This window comes from Pseudonaja textilis, chromosome 5, assembly GCF_049901715.1.
Source record: "Pseudonaja textilis isolate UNSWEBS1 chromosome 5, rPseTex1.2, whole genome shotgun sequence".
Taxonomy (NCBI): domain Eukaryota; kingdom Metazoa; phylum Chordata; class Lepidosauria; order Squamata; family Elapidae; genus Pseudonaja; species Pseudonaja textilis.
In genome coordinates, this window is record NC_141994.1 from 73,551,474 (window position 1) to 73,569,108 (window position 17,635).

At 49.0% G+C, this 17,635-nt stretch overlaps 1 protein-coding gene across 1 annotated transcript; it reads right to left on the reverse strand.

Annotated features, from left to right (window-relative positions):
- Nucleotides 1-993: 993 nt before the first annotated feature.
- CPA1 (carboxypeptidase A1) lies at nt 994-15,948 on the reverse strand. Its single transcript, XM_026722322.2, has 11 exons — nt 15,884-15,948; nt 12,617-12,698; nt 12,210-12,344; nt 10,623-10,724; nt 10,392-10,493; nt 9,112-9,213; nt 8,332-8,442; nt 6,970-7,060; nt 4,814-5,013; nt 3,855-3,939; nt 994-1,279 (listed from the first exon to the last, which is right to left on the reverse strand). Exons 1-11 carry the CDS (start codon nt 15,946-15,948, stop codon nt 1,092-1,094), a joined length of 1,263 nt encoding a protein of 420 aa, XP_026578107.2. The 3' UTR covers nt 994-1,091.
- Between the last annotated feature and the right edge of the window lie 1,687 nt (nt 15,949-17,635).

The window sequence follows — 17,635 nt, forward strand, 5'->3', positions numbered from 1 at the left end:
AAAGTGAGAGCAAACGTCTCCTTAGTGGCACCGATGGTGTTCCCTAGTTGGGTCACGAAACGTCTGCGAGAAAACAAGCCAGCTCAGAGAGCACCCAGGACCCCTTCATGTCAAGCCCAAGCTAGAAATATTCTCCTTTATTAGCAAGGAGGAATTTCTTGACAACCAGAAGAATCGGATCAGTAGAACACTTTGCCTCCCGGAGTTTTTCAATAAGAGTTTGGACAGCCGTTGGTCTGAAACGGTTTGTCTGAAATGGTGTAGGGTTTTGCCCTTGGAAGTTGTGGGAGCCCCATCACTTGAGACTTCGAAGGAGAGATTGGACTGCCATGTGTCAGAAATGGTGTAGGGTCTCCCGCTTGGGCAGGGGGTTGGACTAGATGACCTACAAGGTCCCTTCCAACTCTGATCTGTTATCTGTTTCCTGCTTGAGTTGGGCTAGAACAGGGGTCTGTGGATTGGCCCTGGGCCATAGCATGCCAGAAAACAAGCCAAGCCCCACCTGCAAGATGTAGGCAGCACACAAACACACACCCACACACACCCCTCAGATCCGTGGGAAAACCTCCACAGAACCGATCCCGGCTGCCCTAAAAATGTCGGGACCGCTGGACCAGAAGAACTTCCAAGCTCCCTCCCAACTTCGTTATTCTATTCTACCAAATCCTGGAACGAGAACTTGTCGAAGTATTTCCTAAAAGGATTTAACCGATAACCGCTGTCTCCCGCCTCTTGGACTTGCTTAGTTCAAAAAGTACCGTCTCCACACACCCGTGACCGTCCGAGTCAAACTGCTTTATTGCGGAAGAGCCCCACGCACCGATCGGCACCTGCTCGGAGTTGGATCGAAGGGCCCCGGAGGAATTCAAGGGGGGTTAGGTTTCACGTGCTGGTGACAAGGTGTAGGGATGCGAGGCGGTTCCCTCCTCTGACTCTGCCACGCTACAACGGGCAACAGGAAGGCCGCAGGAGCCGATGACATGCCCAGGGGTTGTTCGTAAGGGTGGGAGGCAGGCAGGAAGGCGCCCCTGGGGGAATCCCCAAGGTGGTCCGGAGGGCCAGGTGCGCTAAACCCGGCCCCTCCCTCCGGCTTAGTAGGGGTGGTCCCGCGTGTGCTCCATGATGACCATCAGGGCGAGCCAGGTCTCCTCTGCCGTGGGAAGGATCTGGTTAGCCGGGAGGAGGAACCCGTACCGGCCTTTGTCCCTCAGCTCAAAGGTGTAGGAGTATTTAATGCCTTGGTCGTAGGTCCAGTCAACCGTGCCTCCGCTTGCTTGGTCTAGGAGCCAGGAAAGAGAGGGTGAGAAAGAAGGCCGGCTCGTGAAAACCGCCTCCGCTAGCGTTTCATGCAGAACAAACGCACCCCCATAGTCCCCCCCCCCCGCTCTCCCTTCGAGCGCTGATGACGTTGCCTCGCTGGGTCATGAAACGTCCGCGAGGAAGCAACCAAGCTCGGAGAGCACAATGGGTTCCACGGTTCTCCTTGCCACAAGCCCCTTCCAACACTGATGATGTTGCCTAGTTAGGTAGTGAAATGTCTGCAACCGAATTCAGCACCAAGGGGTTCACAGTAGTACTTCCTCCTCCCCTCCCCTTTCTCCCCTTCCTCCTCCCATTGTTAAAGCCTACTCTTCTGGCACTCATGTTGCTGCCTACTGGTAGTTGGGTAACGTAATGGGTTCGAGAAAACCAAGCTAAGAGCACCAAGGACTCCACAGTCCTCCTCCGCAGCCCCCTTTCCCTTCTAGTTAGGTAGTGAACCGCCTGCAACCAAACTCAGCACCAAGGAGCTCGTAGTAGTTCTTCCTCCTTCCTTTCTCTTCCTCCTGCCTTCCTCCTCCTCTGCAAACCCCACTCCCTGCTAGCGCTGAGGGTGTTACCTAGTCAGGTCGTGAAATGTCTGAAAGAAAATCGCCCAGCTCGGAGAGCATTAAGGATCCCAGACACCAGGTCCCCAACCCAGTCAAGGAGCCACCAACACTAACAGAGCAGGCCAGGTGTGCTGTGTGTAAACAACTAAGGTGAGCAGAGAGAGGGCCAATTTTTTTTTTCACAGAGACCTAAAATTGCAGTTGTTGCAATTTTGTCTTGTTGCATAACACATCTAATTGGGTCACGGGGAAGGGCGCAATGTCGCACAAGGCAGAAAACCAGATCAATCAACTCAATTAGCCTGAATGGGATTAAATTTAGACCTGCAGCCACACATCTGTTTTAACTCATTAGCTCACTAACCATTTCCTCCAGTTTGTAAAGGTTTCCTCCCTCCACCTGTGAGACGGGGTCTTAGAGAGACCTCACACTTCCCCCTACGGCACTAGGACAACTCGCAGCATCCAGGTGACAGTTCCCAGGTGGGCGTGGCTGGGTGGGCATGGTCAGCTTGGCACGGCTGGGTGTGCCCAGCCAGGTGGACGCAACCACATAGGTGTGGTCGGGTGGGTGCCGCCAGGTGGGCACAAAAGTAGTCGCTCTGGGCAATTGGAGGTGAGAGGCTGCTGTGAGTCGTCCCATTCCATTCGGGGACCTTCTCCCGGTTCTTCCTCCACAGGAGGACAGAGAACGAAAAAGGGCTTTTTCCCTCTTGATAGATTTCCACGTTCACACATCCACCTGGGAAGAGTCCGGATAAAATCAGCGGACCAAGGTTTCCCCACCATAATGTGACGGTGGTGCTGGGTTGGCCGTAAAGAAGAAGAAGATTTGGGAGTCCCGATCAATGGAATAAGTCAAGGCCCGTCTCCCAACTACCGTGGCTTTAATAACAGTGAAAGAGTTGGAAGGGCCCTTGGAGGTCTCCTAGTCCAACCCCTGCTCAAGCAGGAAATAATCTACTGGATTCCTTATGGATTCAGACATCAACTAAGCCATCCTGATGTCATCCGGGTCATGGTTGCCCCAAAGGTGCTTTTATTTCAAGAGGCAACTGGACTTCCTGGTTTTTCTTTGAAGACGTTTCGCTTCTCCTCCAAGAAGCTTCTTCGGCTCTGACTGGATGGTGGAGGACGGAAGGATCGACACTCCTTGCAGACAGCTGGTCATTTGCATCCTTTCGGAGGGTGGTTGAGGCCACTTGGAGGCTGATCTGCGTCCTCAGGGTCACACCTGACTGGTGCAAATGGGTGTGGAATTGCACCGTCCTTTTGTACTGCAAGTGGGCTCCACCCCCGTTTGCAATACTCAGGTGGCCCTGAGGACGCAGATCAGCCTCCAAGCGGCCTCAACGACACGCTGAAAGGATGCAAACGACCGGCTTTGTCTGCAAGGAGTGTCAATCCTTCCATTCCTCACTGACCAAATCCGAACGGAAGAAGCTTCTGGGATGAGACGCGAAATGTCTTCAGAGAAAAACAAAGAGAGTCCGGTTTCCTCTTGAAAAAAGAAAAAAAAAATGCACTTTTGGGATAACTAATCCTAATCAAACCGTAGGGCCCTTCCGATACAGGCAGTCCTTGGCTTACGACCCCAACCGAGCCCAAAATTGCTGTCGCTAACCGAGACATGTATCGTCAGTCATTTTAGCCCCTTTCTTCCCACCGCTGTTTAGTGAATCTCTGCTGTTGTTTGGTTAGTTGCCCGGTTGTTAAGCGAATCCGGCTTCCCCATGGCTCGCCCGAAGGTCACCCAAGGGGAACGCACGCGACCCCACGGCCGTCATAAATACGAGTCCCCGGCCAAGTATTATTTTTAATTTCGACCACGTGACCAGGCAGGGGGCTGCCGCCACAGTTGCGTGGGAAACTCTTTTCAGTGCCGTGGCAACTACAGACGGTCGCTAAACGAACGGCCGTAAGCACAGGACTCCCCGGCTGGCCGATGGCCGTGGCCTTCTCGGGTTTTTTGGGGTCACTTACAGATCGTGTTGATGATGCTGCCGTATCTGTACTTGGTTCCGTGGAGGGACTCCAGAGCGGCGACGGCCTTCTTCGCCAGAGCATCCTGGGGAGAGAAAGGCGGAGAAGGTTACAAAGAGGACCAAGGTTTAGAAGGCTTTTTTTTTTTTGTTTTCCTTCCCCGGCTTTACGGAGCGATGAGCCGCTGAAAGAAATAGAAAGAAATTAAGACGAGCTGTTGGGTTGCCCAAGCATCATATGCGGACCATGCCAATGCAATCCTAAGCTGCGTTAGCAGAGGGATACAATCAAGATCAAATAAGGTACTAATACCACTTGCTAAAACCTTCTTAGTAAGGCCACACTATGAAAAAGACGTTGAGACTCTGGAAAAAGTGCAGAGAAGAGCAACCAGGCGGATGAGGGGACTGGAGGCTAAAATATACAATGAACAGTTGCAGGAACCGGGCCTGGCTAGTCTAGGGAAGAGAAGGACCAGGGGAGACAGGAGAGCATCTTCCAATATTTGAGGGGCTGCCACAGAGAGGAGGAAGGGGGTCAAGCTATTCTCCAAAGCACCCAAAGGCCAGACAAGGAATAATGGATGGAAACTGAACGAGGAGAGATTCAACCTAGAAATAAGGAGGAAGTTTCTGACAGTGAAAACCATCAACTCATGGAACAGAAGTTGTGGAAGTTTCATCCCTGGAGGTTGTGAAAATACCCAAACAAATCCGAATGCCATACATTTAAGTACCCGCGAAAACTTAAGAAAACATATAGAGAGAGGGGATGGAGAGAGAGAGGAGAGGAGAATGAGAGCTAGAGAGAATGAGGGAGAGAGAATGGGAATAAGAGCTAGAGAGAGAAAGAAAGAGAGAAAGAAAGGGGGAGTGGAGAGAGAGAGAGAGAGAGAGAGAACAAAAACTAGAGAGAACATTATAAAAGAAGTTTCAGGTGGTTCTTCCGAGGAGGCTTACCAGCTCCAGGTGATCTGCCGCTTGCTGCTTGGTGTAACCATAAGGATAGAGGAGCATCTGGGAGTAACTGTGGATGGAAATGAAAGCCTTGATGTTGCCATGTTGCCGCACAAAATCCACAATGGCTTTCACCTCCGGTTCGGACTCCGCATACGGTCCACGGTAGGTTTCCGAGCACGGGTTCCCACTGGCGCCACTTCCTGCAAAGGACAACAACCGTGCGTCAGGGCAGAGTTTAAAGATTTATGAGGAGGGAAACAGGCCGGTGCAACCTGGGTGCAGCCGACTCCGAGACACATCATTCATTTCCCCCTTGACCCTGGTCTTCCCTCCACCCTCTGGATGTATATTCTCCAATGGGACACTTCCATAGCCAAGAGTGTAGTAATCTTGCACGCCAGAAGCTTCAGCCTCCTAGAAATTATCTATGAAAGCATTTAAGGAATGCACTGCTCCCTCCGCTTCCTTTCTGCTGACAACTCCAAAAGACCAGAGAAATATTTTTGTGTTGACGCCATGCCTTGACTCTTGAAAAAACTTGAGGGTAGTGCTCCACTTATGACCGCAATTGAGGCCCCAGTTTCTGTTGTTAAATGGGACCATTGGTCATGCCCTTGTTGGAGTCTGATTCTAAGGGGGAGATTGAGCAGCTGGCAGGGGGTGGGAGTGTGGCTCCTGTGGGTGTGGAGGAAACTGGGGAAGGGCACAGCCTGGCTGGGCATTCGGAGGAAGACCCAGGGCCACCCCCTCTTCATCCTAGGGCATGCAGGAAGGAACGGAGAAGGGAGCAACATGGCTTATGGGAGAGGAAAAGGCCCTGATCCCTTTCATTAGTTGCAACTGGGAGAACAGGATATAAGAAGGGCATTTGCACACTGCTCCTTGCTGGAAGCAAAGCGTGCCTTATCTTTGTCGAGGCTTATCTGGGTTTTGGGGTCCTCCCAACTGTGGTTGCTGGGTTATCCTTTGAAAGTCTGCAATTTATCATCCTGGCCTGCCGCGTTAATTACTTCAGCGTCATTTGTGTTGGGGTTTTTTTATTTCTATTTATCTTTACTTTGAGTTTGGACTGCATTTCTTCCCTTTGTAGACTGTTTTTGGAAGAGTTTGATCTCCAGCCGAGGATAATTGGACATTGGGGGCCAAGTTGGAGGCATTAAAGGGAATTTATTCTACTTTTGTGACTTGGTTATTTTTGTGTCACGCCCCTTTGGGTCATCCCACAGTTGTTCAGTGAATTTTGTTCCATTTTACCACCTTGCTGGCTGTGGTTGTTAAGTGAATCCCTCAACAGTTCTTCAGTTAGTCACACGGTCGCTAAGCAAATCCGGCTTCCCCGTTGATTTTCAGAAGGTCACAAAAGGGGAGATGACATGACCGTGGCAAGAAAGGTCATAAGATGGAACGAAATTCACTTAGCAACTGCCTGCTAACATCATAAACGCATGCCCAGAGCCCAGCGTCTGAGTTTTGATCGCATGACCATGGGGGGGATGCTGCTGCAACGGCCGTTAAGTATGAAAAATGGTCATAAGTCTTTTTTTCAGGGCTGTTGTAACTTTGAACAGTCACTAAGTGAAAGTATCAGGATTCCGGCACTTAACCCCATTGAAATCACGAGTCTCGAGCCAAACTTCCAAAACTTCAAAAGGATTTATTGGAAGTTAACATGTCCGGCACTGCCTGGGTGCAGCCGACTCCGCGACGCATCATTCATGGTCACCCTTGACCCTGGTTTCCCCACCCCTCCCCCTGGATGTATCGTAATTCTTATCCTCCAATGGGACCCATCCATAGCCCAGAGTCATCAAACAAGCTCTCTGGTTAGAATTTTGTCCGCCTAGTTACTATCTTTGAAAACTTCAGTCGCCTAGTTACTATCTTAGAAAACATTGATGGAATGCACTTTCGGTTTGCAAAGTGCCGCATTGCCCCCCGCCCCCGTCCCTTTCTGTTGACAACTCTACAAAGACCCTAGAAATATTTTATGAGTTGACAGAAAGTTTGTAAGTCCGGGACTTACAACCTGCAACGCTTTTCCACTCTATCCTGGTTTCTGACTTCTTGCACCTGATCGCTGCCTCTCTTCCCATTGGGTCTCAAGAGGTTGTCTCTTACTTTGGGGTGACGAAGACCCTCCCCCCCCCATGTTTTACCTCCAAAGCCTGCTGCCCAGTTCCGGTTGGGGTCAACGCCGATGCAAGTTGACCCTTCCCTCTTCGATCTGGTCTTACGCCACATACGGTTCTGCCAATCAGGAAGGGCCGTCAATAGTAATAGCAAGAGTACTTAGACACCGCCTCAAAGTGCTTTTAGAGCCCTCTCTGGATGGCTTACAGAATCGGCCTCTTAACCCCAGCAATCGGGGTCCTCGTTTTATTGACCGCGGAAGGATGGAAAGCTGAGTCAACCCACAGCCGGTCAGGATCGAACTGCTGGCAGTGGGCGGAGTTAAACTGCAATAGTGCATTCTAGCCACTGTGTCACCAGGGTCCTTCCTGCCTTCCTTCTTCTTTTTCCTTCTTTCCTTTGTTTTCCCTTCTCTCATCCTTCCATCTCCTTCCTTCTTTCCTTCCTTCTTTTGCCTTCCTTCCTTCCTCTTATTTGTCTTTTTCTTTTCTTCTTTCCTTTCATTTCTTTCTCCTTCCTTCCTTTCTGCCTTTTTCTCCTTTACTTTGTTTTTCCTTCTCTCATCCTTCCATCTCCTTCTTTCCTTCCTTCTTTTGCCTTCCTTCCTTCTTTTTCTTTCCTCCCTTCCTCCCTCCCTTCCTCTTCCTCCTTCCTCCCTCCCTCCTTTCCTTCCTTCCTCCTCCCTCCCTCCCTCCTTCCTTCCTTCCTTCCTTCCTCCTCCCTCCCCTCCTTTCCTTTCCTCCTCCTTCCTCCCTCCTCCCTCCCTTCTCTTTCCCTCCCTCCTCCCTCCTCCTTCCTTCCTTCCTTCCTTCCTTCCTTCCTTCCCTCCTCCCTCCTTTCTTTCCTTCCTTCCTCCCTCCCTCCTTTCCTTCCTTCCTTCCTCCCTCCCTCCCTTCTTTCCTTCCTCCCTCCCTCCCTCCTTCCTTCCTCCTCCCTCCCTCCCTCCTTTCCTTCCTTCCTTCCTCCCTCCTTTTCTTCCTTCCTCCCTCCCTCCCTCCCTCCTTCCTTCTTTCCTTCCTTCCTCCCTCCCTCCCTTCTTTTCTTTCTTCCTTCCTTTCTTCCCTCCCTCCCTCCCTCCTTCCTTCCTGCCAACATTTGGACTTATATACCTCTTCACCATGCTCTACAGTCCTCTTTAAGTGGTTTACAGAATCAGCCCCAAACAATCAGGGTCCTCATTTTACCGACCTCGGAAGGATGGAAGGCTGAGTCAACCTTGAGCCAGTCAGGATCGAACTCCTGGCAGTCGGCAGAGTCAGCCTGCGATGCCTCATTCTCACCCATGCACCACCACGGCTCCAATGAATGTCAGAAGGAACCAGAGCGTAGAGCGTTTTCGTGGTGCCTCTCGTATTTGCCACGGATGCCCCACCGCCACGAAGAGTTACCTTGGTGTGTGTGAAGGCATAACCGTCAGGATTGGTGACGATCTCTAAGAAGATATCGAACTGGTTCATGATGGACCGGAGAGAAGGATCCGTCTCGTGATCTTCAAAGATCTAAAGAGGATCAACATGGGATCAGTGGCGTCCACAGAGGTGCCTTAAGAGTGCATTTAGGGCAGTGGCCTCCACGTTTTTGGGGCATCAGAGACCGTTTCTGTGGTTTCCCCCCGTGGTTTCATGTGCTGCCTGCCTCCTGCACATGGGGCGTCCCTTGTTTGCATGGCCCAGTTTCTGGCATGCTGTGAGTCAGTCCCAGTCCACAGACTGAGGATTGGGGGACCCGTGATTTATGGGGGTCTCTATGACAGGACACCTTTCACAAGCCAGTTTGTTTTAGCACCTGAAGTGGAAAAAAAGGCTTTTATTTATTTATTTTCTTTTAGGGATAAGTGGGAGGCCGAAGTGGGACAGCCATGAAACGGCAGTTGTGCCGGATGGGCTCCATTTTTCCTGCGTTTGGGGCAAAATTACAAGAGTCATCAACAATTTTAAAGACCTCATAATTCGTTTGGGGGTTGGAGTCTGGAATAGAGTTGTGTGTTTACTGGCCAGATGCCTTTCCTGACACCAATGCGGAGTTTTGTTTAGCAGATTATATTCTCATCGTGCCCAGAAAGAGAAATATCTAACTCTACCTAGAATCTTGAGAAACCCTGATCTAACCAGGATATGGGTGGTTTGGCTTTCCCTTCTCCTGTTTACAGAATGTTTTGCGGCTGTTACCTTCTTTGCAAACCAAATTCCGCTGGCCTGAGTGACCCACTCGCGGGAATGGATGCCGGTGTCGATCCAGATCGCTGGCCGGTTGGTTCCCCCGGTGCTAAACTGTGCAAATCAAAGTACAATGGGAGGCCTTCAATCCAAGCAACCATCTTGGCTTGCATCTTGCAGACATTTCATTACCCAACTAGATAACAGCATCAGTGTTAAAAGGGAGGGGGGAGAGGAGGAGGAGGAGGAGGAGGAGGAGGAGAAGAAGAGGAGGTGGAGGGAGAGGGGAGGGAGAGGGGAGGAGGAGGAGGAGGAGAGGAGGGAGAGGAGAGGAGGAGGGGGAGAAGAGGAGGAAGAGGAAGAAGAGGAAGGAGGAGGAGGGAGAGGAGGGGGAGAAGAGAGGAGGAGGAGAAGAAGAGGAAGGGAGAGGGAGAAGGGGAGAAGAAGAGGAGGAAGAAGAAGAGAGAAGGAGGAGAAGAGAGAGGAGTGGGGGAGAAGAAGAGGGGAGGAAGAGGAAGAGGAGGAGGAAGGAGGAGGAGGAGGAGAGGGAGGAGGTGAAGAAGAGGAGGAAGAGGAAGAAGAGGAGGAGGAAGAAAGGAGGAGAAGAAGAGGAGGTGAAGGGAGAGGGAGAAGGGGAGAAGAAGAGGAAGGAGAGGGGGAAGAGGAAGAAGAAGAGGAGGAGAAGAGGTGGAGGGAGAGGGCGAAGGGGAGAAGAAGAGGAGGAGGAAGAAGAGGAGATGGAAGAAGAAAAGGAAGAGGAGGAGGAGGGAGAAGGGGAGGGGGAGAAGAGGGAGAGGGGAGAGGAAGAGGAGAAGGAGGAAGAAGGAAGAAGAGGAGGAAGAAGGAGGAGGAGGGAGAAGGGGAGGGGGAGAAGAAGAGGAGGGAGAGGGGAGAGGAAGAGGAGGGAGAGGGGAGAGGAAGAGGAGAAGGAGGAAGAGGAAGAAGAAGAGGAGGAAGAAGAGGAGGAGGAAAAGAGGAGAAGGAGAAGAAGACGACTGTTGATGCTTCTTGTAGATGTTTCATCACTCAACTAGGTCACATCATCAATGCTGGGAGGGAGAGTGCTTTACTCTCTGTTTATGTACTTCACTGATGATGTTACCTAGTTGGGTCATGAAACATCTACAAGAAAACCACCAAGCTCAGAGAGCACCAAGGACCCCGCAGTTCAGCCCAAGCCACCAATGTCTCCTCTCTTGGGACTTAGTTAATCAGGCGGAAAAGACACTGCAACTTTTTCCGCATCCCGTAGTAGCCCACCCTCCAAAACGAGCATCCAAAGGAAGACTTACCTTCAAGACGTTGATCGGACGTCCTTCAGTTGTCTGGCCAATCTCAATTTTGCTAACCAGGAGGGGTTTCGCACGCACCAAGAGGTCCATGAAGTTATAGATCTAGCAAGCCAAGAGAAGGTGCCCAAATGATGGTCTATGAGTTGTCTTCTGGAAGCCTCCTCCAGAAGAATTTGACTATTTGGAATCGTAAAATGGGCGGAGACCCCACGGCGCCTGAATGGTACTTACTGTATCCAAGTCGTGGTAAGTAGCGAAGTTAAAATTGGCGAGTGACAATTCTGGGAGTTGACGTTGGCGCATCATATGACTCCTCTCCTCATCAATCAATTTCTGAAGGAGACAACGAGGACAATTGAGAAGAAGGTTAGCCTTTCTCCTGCATTTTCCACTCCTAAGTAATTCCACTCCATCCTTCTGTGCTACGGGGCAATCAAGCTCTTTTTCGGATCCCGTCAATCCATCGAAAACCTTGCTGGAATTTCAGGAAAGCCAACCCCAAACCCTTGGTCGTCTTGGCCAACTCATCTGATGGAAGAGCGGCCTAGAACTTCTTTCAAGCTACTTGTTTCAGTCCATAACAATGACCCCAAACATCTGATGGTCTGTAGGAGGACACCTTCTTAGCCCCGGGTTTCAACACTGAGGTAGGGTCAACTTCCTACACTACATTTCTTGTGATGAGCCTAAAAGATGCGGAATCACAGAGTTAGAAGTGACTTTGGAGGTCTTCTATCTAGTCCAACCCTCTGGTCATAGAGGAAGCCCTATTCCATTTCAGACAAATGGCTACCCAATCTCTTCTTGAGAACCTCCAGGTTTTCAGAAGAACAGAAGTTATGGAGGAGCACCCATAACTTCTGTTTCCTTGATTGATGGTTTTCACTGTCAGGACATTTCTCCTTAGTTCTAGGTTGAATCTCTCCTTGATTAACGTCCATCCATTGCTTCTTGTCCTGCCTTCAGTGTGATGACCCAACGGGGCGTGGCACGAAGGAAACACAGGCAGATGATCAGTAGGAGTCCCTTTATTAGCTCCAACTTTGCCCCCAATGTCCTGGTTCCCTTCTGACTGGAGAAAAACCCACCCAGGAACAGCCTTGGGCTGCAGAGAATCAAGTCTAAAATGTGGTCAACACAAACTGTAACTATAAGTCCAATCAAAGCAAAACGAGGTATTTAGTCCAGTAGATCAGGAGCAAGAATTCCAGACATGAAGGCATGGAATAACTCAACACGGTTGGGAAGACGCCAGGAACACAGATAATCAAAGTCAACACAAAATAAACTCAGGTTTGCTCCCAGCCGCCACCGCACTCAGCATGAATCTCTTTTAAACTCTCTTCTCAGCTGTGGCTAATGAAGGGAATCAGGGCCCTTTTCTCCCCCGTAAGCCATGCAACTCACGTTGCTCCCTTCTCCATTCCTCCCTGCCTGCCCTAGGATGAAGAGGGGGTGGGCCTGGATCTTCCTCTGAATTCCCTCTCCCTTGTTCTACCTCTCCCCTGCTCTGCCCAGCCAGACTTTGCCTTTCCCCAGTTTCCTCCACAGCCAATGGAGCCACATTCCTGCTTCCTGCCGGCTGTTCGTCTTCCTCCTTGGACTCCGACTCCGACAGGGGCATGACATTCAGGTTCTTTGGAGAATAGGTGGACCCCACCCTTATTTTTTTTGCGGCATCTCCTTCGAATTATAGTTCAAGGTGATCTTCTCCAAACTACACTGGTTCTAAGTTCAGACCTTTGAAATTCCCAGGGTGGTTCTTTCCAGAACCAACACGTCCACCTGTTTGTCTTCTCATGTGGTCAGAGCACTCACCTGAACATTGTCGATCATGATGGAGTATTGGATGTCATTGCTCTCCAGGAAGATCTTGACCCCTTGAAGGCTGTGGAAGGGCACACGGACATCTGTGGGGAGGTCGGGGTGAGCCGGTGCTCGCCAGAAATCCAGCTAGGCATCAAAATAAGAGTGAAGGTAGAAGATTATTGACTTGTATCATCATCACCTTCTTTTAATGACCCCATAATCCCTTGCATCGGGGCGAAGTCTGGACAACCGAACGGAGCTGAGGGTTTACTGGCCGGATGCCCTTCCTGTCACCGATGCGGAGTTATATTCAGCAGAGATGAAGTTTGGAAACACAGCTTATATAGCTCAAGAACAATTTCCTCTTTATTCTTAATGAACGGATAACTTCATTACTCTGGCCAGGGTCTCAATACCTGGAGATTCTCCAAAGCTTCCAGCTCCTTCAACTTCTCCACCTGAGCTTCATCAGCAGCCGTGATTCTGAGCACCTGGTGTCTGCAGAGACAAGAGCAGAATAACAAGATTTGGAAGGGGCCTTGTAGGTCATCTAGTCCAACCCCCCCCTCCACCGCCCAAGCAGGAGACCCTACACCATTTCTGACAGATGGGAGTCCAGTCTCTTCTTGTTGTTTTTTTTGAAACAAATTTTATTAATTTTAAAGACAAACAAAACATCATTAAACATTGAAAACATAAAACCTCTTTCCATTGTAAATTTTTAGAGGGCAGATAAAACATTATTTTATACAGCATAATTCTAATTTATCCCATTTCCATATGAACGCATAAATATCATTTAGCAAATTTCTCATTATTTCTCTTTACTCTTATTCAATTACATTTCTATATTTATCTATTTTATAATCATCATATTTATATTTCCCTCTGACTTGTTTACAATTATTCTCATCTGACATTCCTCCAAGGTTTTATTAATTCTCAATCAAACATAAACACACAAAACCCCAAAAAATAAAAACTTATTTTTGGAAAGTGGCTTGGCCCCAGATTACCTCTCTTTATACGGACTTCAATTAAATTCATGCTCATCTTATATACCATTGCCTGTCTTATTTACCATTCTATATCTTCTATATAACTTCTCCCCGCTTTTCACTCTTCTTAATTGGAGTCCGGTCTCTTCTTGAAAGCCTCCAGGGATGAAGCTCGCACAACTTCCACGGGAAACTTCTGTTCCATGGGTTGATTGTTCTTGCTGTCAGAAAATTTCTCCTCATTTCCAGGTTGAATCTCTCGTTGATCTGTTTCCATCCATTATTCCTTGTCTGGCCTTCAGGTGCTTTGTTAAATAGCTTGACCCCCTTCCTCCTCCTCTCTGGGGCAGCCCCTCAAATATTGGAACACGGCTATCCTGTCTCCCCCGGGTCCTTCTCTTCAACGAGCGGCTTTTCATATTTAGGAAAAGCCAATCTAGTCACCTGCAAATCTTTTGTGAGACAGGTTCCCCCAGTTCCACTCCAGCCTGCCTCAGTTTGTGTAGGGTGACAGAAACAGAAGCCTCCACCCCCCACCCCACAAAAAACAGACTTTTGAAAACAGGTGTAACAGATACGGTTGCAGGACTTAGGAAAGTGGGATAGGTAGAAATCCCTGCAATGGCTGCCTGGGCCCAAGAGCTGGGATCTGGGCGACAGCAGCAGGAAAGCAGCCAAGGAGAAGCTGGGAATGCGTGACTCGAAACAGTGCACCTCCTGAACCTGGGCACCTGAGTCCCGGAGCCATTTTTGAATTTTTCCTCTTTTTTTTTTTGCCCAAGGGATGTTGTAATGCTTGCTTTCTGCCACTAGATGTCACTAGGGGGCTTTTGGGGGAGCATGGAGACATTCTATGTAAAGTAGAGTTTGTCAATCTCAGCAGCTTGGACTTCAACTCCCAGAATTCCCCCAGCCAGCACCAAGGGCTTACAGTAGAGGTCGCCAACCTTTTGGAACCTCAGGGACCACCAAGCTTATCTTTTAAATCCCGCAGACCAGAGACTCTGGGAAAAATCCCCCAAAAAAGTCTGCAGGAAAATCCCCCACCCTGTTTTTCCTACCAATCGATCGTTCTTTATTTGGGATCGCAGGATACCGTCTCCAGCTCCATTCTCAGAGGGAGGGAGAGACTTTTGGCTTCATGCAAGGAAAGCAGCAGAAGCCGCAGAAGTCTTTCTTTCTCTCCCCCCAAACTCTGCCAGAAAGGAGTCTTTGCAGCCTCTTGGAGCAGGAGGCCTTGCAGGGTCCCAAAGACTAATTTCTGGCGGAGTTTGGGGGAGAGAAAGAAAGATTTTGGCTGCTTTCCTTGCGTGCAGCCAAAAGCAGAAGAAGAAAGAAGCGGGGAGAAGCAGCCCAGTGGCCAGGCCAGACACGTGGGGCACGTGGGGCAAATTCCCCCCTCCGCCCTTTCCCTCCTCCCCTCACTACCTCGTGTTGTTCGCAATGCAAGCGACGCAAGCCTTGAGTTCCCGCGGGCCGTGTGGCTGGCACAGCCTTGTGTTCCTACAGAAGGCTGAGTCAACCTGAAGCCTGGTGAGATTCGAACTCCCGAACTGCTGGCAGCCAGCCGTCAGCAGAAGTAGCCCGCAGTACTGCACTCTAACCACTGTGCCACCGCAGCTCTTCTATATAAATAATAACTTTATTGTCACTCTGAACGTACACTAATTGGCATACATTAAAATGCAGTTCCGTTGCAGACAGCTCACAAAGGGTTACCATCTCCAACATACACTACACAAACATGACAAAACGAATAAATAAGTAAATACAAAATTATGCATATACCCACCTATCAGTGGTGGGATTAAATTTTTTTTTACTATGGGTTCTGTGGGCGTGGCTTGGTGAGTGTGGTAGGGGAAGGATATACTGCAAAATCCTCCTTCCCTCCCCACCCCACTAACCTGCTTTCCAGCTCCGTTCTCCTGTGCAGGGCAACCAAAGGAGACCCAGCCAATCAGCTTGGGACTCAAGGGGAGGCAGAGAAGAGATATGGGGTTGGCGGGACCAGACAGAGGTGGGATTGGCAGGTTCTCGGAACTACTCAAAATTTCCGCTACCGGTTCTCCAGAACCTGTCAGAACCGGCTGAATCCCACCTCTGCCACATATGTTACATGACACAGAGAAACAACGCAACCTAGTTCGGATGTATGCATGCACACGGCGAGAAAAATGAATCTTGAGAGTATCTCACACGGATGGCTTAGGGAGCAAAGCTGTTACAGAATCTGCTAGAAATACTTTGAAACCTCCTCCCAGAGGGGAGCAACAGAAACAGGCCGTGAATTGTGTGTGTAGGGGGGTCTCTAACAATGCTTTGAGCCCTAAGTTTATAAGCTGCATCCTGAATAACGGGAAGCGAGCTTCCTATGATCTCCACTGTCTTCACCACTCTCTGTAGGGACTTTCTATCTGAGGCGCTGCGGCCACCAAACCAGACAGGGATGCGGTTTGTTATAATGCTCCCCATCATTCCTTAGTTAAAAGAGGCCAGGACAGAAGGAGAACGATGCAGCACATGCAGCAGGGGCTCTGCTTAGAACCTGGGAAGGGACACCCCTCCCCCCAAAAAATAAAAATTATCAAACTGTCCAGCGACCAATGCTGCTAAGAACCCGAAAGTGGCACCAGGTGAATTCTCCTCTGGTCACTGTGTCTTTTCCTACCCGTGTCTACCTACCCGTCAAAGGTATCGGTGGCAAACGCCACAGCCAGCCACGTCGCCAAGACCACGAGAACCCTCATCGTCGCCAAACGGGGCACCAAATGGGCACGTCTTTTCTTCCACCGCTTTTTTATATGCCCACTTAACCTGGCCACGTGTTGCCTTGACCATCCACAGAGGACACGGCGGCCGGCTGTCCGCTTTCTCACGGCTCTGTCGGAAAAGACACACACAAAACACACACACACACACACACACAGGGCTCACCTGCAACTCACCTGACAGGTGTTCGGGGAACACACCAGCTGCCTTGATAGGAGGGAAGGACGGGGGTGGGGGGGGCTCTACTGTGTCTCTCTCTGCCCCAAACTGTGACAAAGACGGATTTCTTTGGCAACACAAAAACCGGCGTTTCAAATAGTCCTCGGCATAACGACCATTCGTTCAGGGATGGTTTGAAGTTACGTTGGCTGTGGAAAATAAAACGGGGAGTGATAACTGGTCCTTGCTTGTTTAAAAGGGTCACAACTTCGCCATGGTCAAGGGATCAAATGTGGGTCTGTATTTACAAGAGTTTGCAGACGCCTGGAATCGCGTGGTCGCCAGTTGTGATCTTCGAGGCTGGCCTGCTGCAAACGACATCCAGGGGAGGAAGCTGGATTCCCTTAACAACTGAAGTGATTTTGAACATAGCGAAACAGAGCTGGAAGGGACCTTGGAGGTCCTCTAGTCCAACCCCCTGCTTAAGCAGGAGACCCTACACCAAGAGTCTTGGCAAGTTTAAGACTTATGGACTTCAACTCCCGGAATTCCCGAGCTAACATGACTAGAGGAGGAATTCTGGGAGTTGAAGTTCACAAGTCTTAAATTGCCAAGTTTGAAGACCCCTGGAATAGATAGATAGGTAAAGAGAGGTAGGATAGAGAGAGAGAGATAGAATAGATAGATAGAATAGATAAATAAATAGATGGAATAGATAGATTGACAGACAGACAAAGAAAGAAAGAAAAGAAAGAAAGAAAGAAAGAAAGAAAGAAAGAAAGAAAGAAAGAAAGAGAAAAAGAAAGAAAGGAAAGAAAAAGAAAGAAAGGAAAGAAAAGAAAGAAAGAAAGGAAAGAAAGAAAGAAAGAAAAGAAAGAAAGAAAGAAAGAAAGAAAGAAAGAAAGAAAGAAAAAGAAAGAAAGAAAGAAAGAAAGAAAGAAAGAAAGAAAGAAAGAAAGAAAAGAATCGATCAAGGGTCTTCAAACTTGGCAACTTTAAGACTTGTGGACTTCAACTCTGTTCTAATTTTATTCCAATATTCTTTTGCTTTGGAGGCAGGACCACCACACGTGAAATAATGTACCTTGTTTATTTTTACACTTCCAGCATTCCAGGTTCATATTTGAGTAAATTTTCGTCAATCTTGCTGGTGCTGTCCTCGTTTTTATTATCCGGTACTGCCTGCCAGATGGTAATAGTTCAAAAACAAGGGTGCTCAGGATGAGATGGATCTTTAAGAATGAGTGTCTCAACGTGACAACGTGCACCATGATGGATGTTCCTAGGTTGGTTTGTTTATTACGTTTATTTGCTCCTTAGTTTGCCATATATTTTCTTTTATTTTTCTTATATGTACCCATTTCATGTATCCATAACTATGTATACACTTATACTTATTATCTTGTAAACAATTGACAAATAAAATAAAATAAATAAATAAATATAACAGCACTATTGTATGAGCTGCACCCTGTTTCTTCCCATGCGCAATCCAGGGTGCTAGTC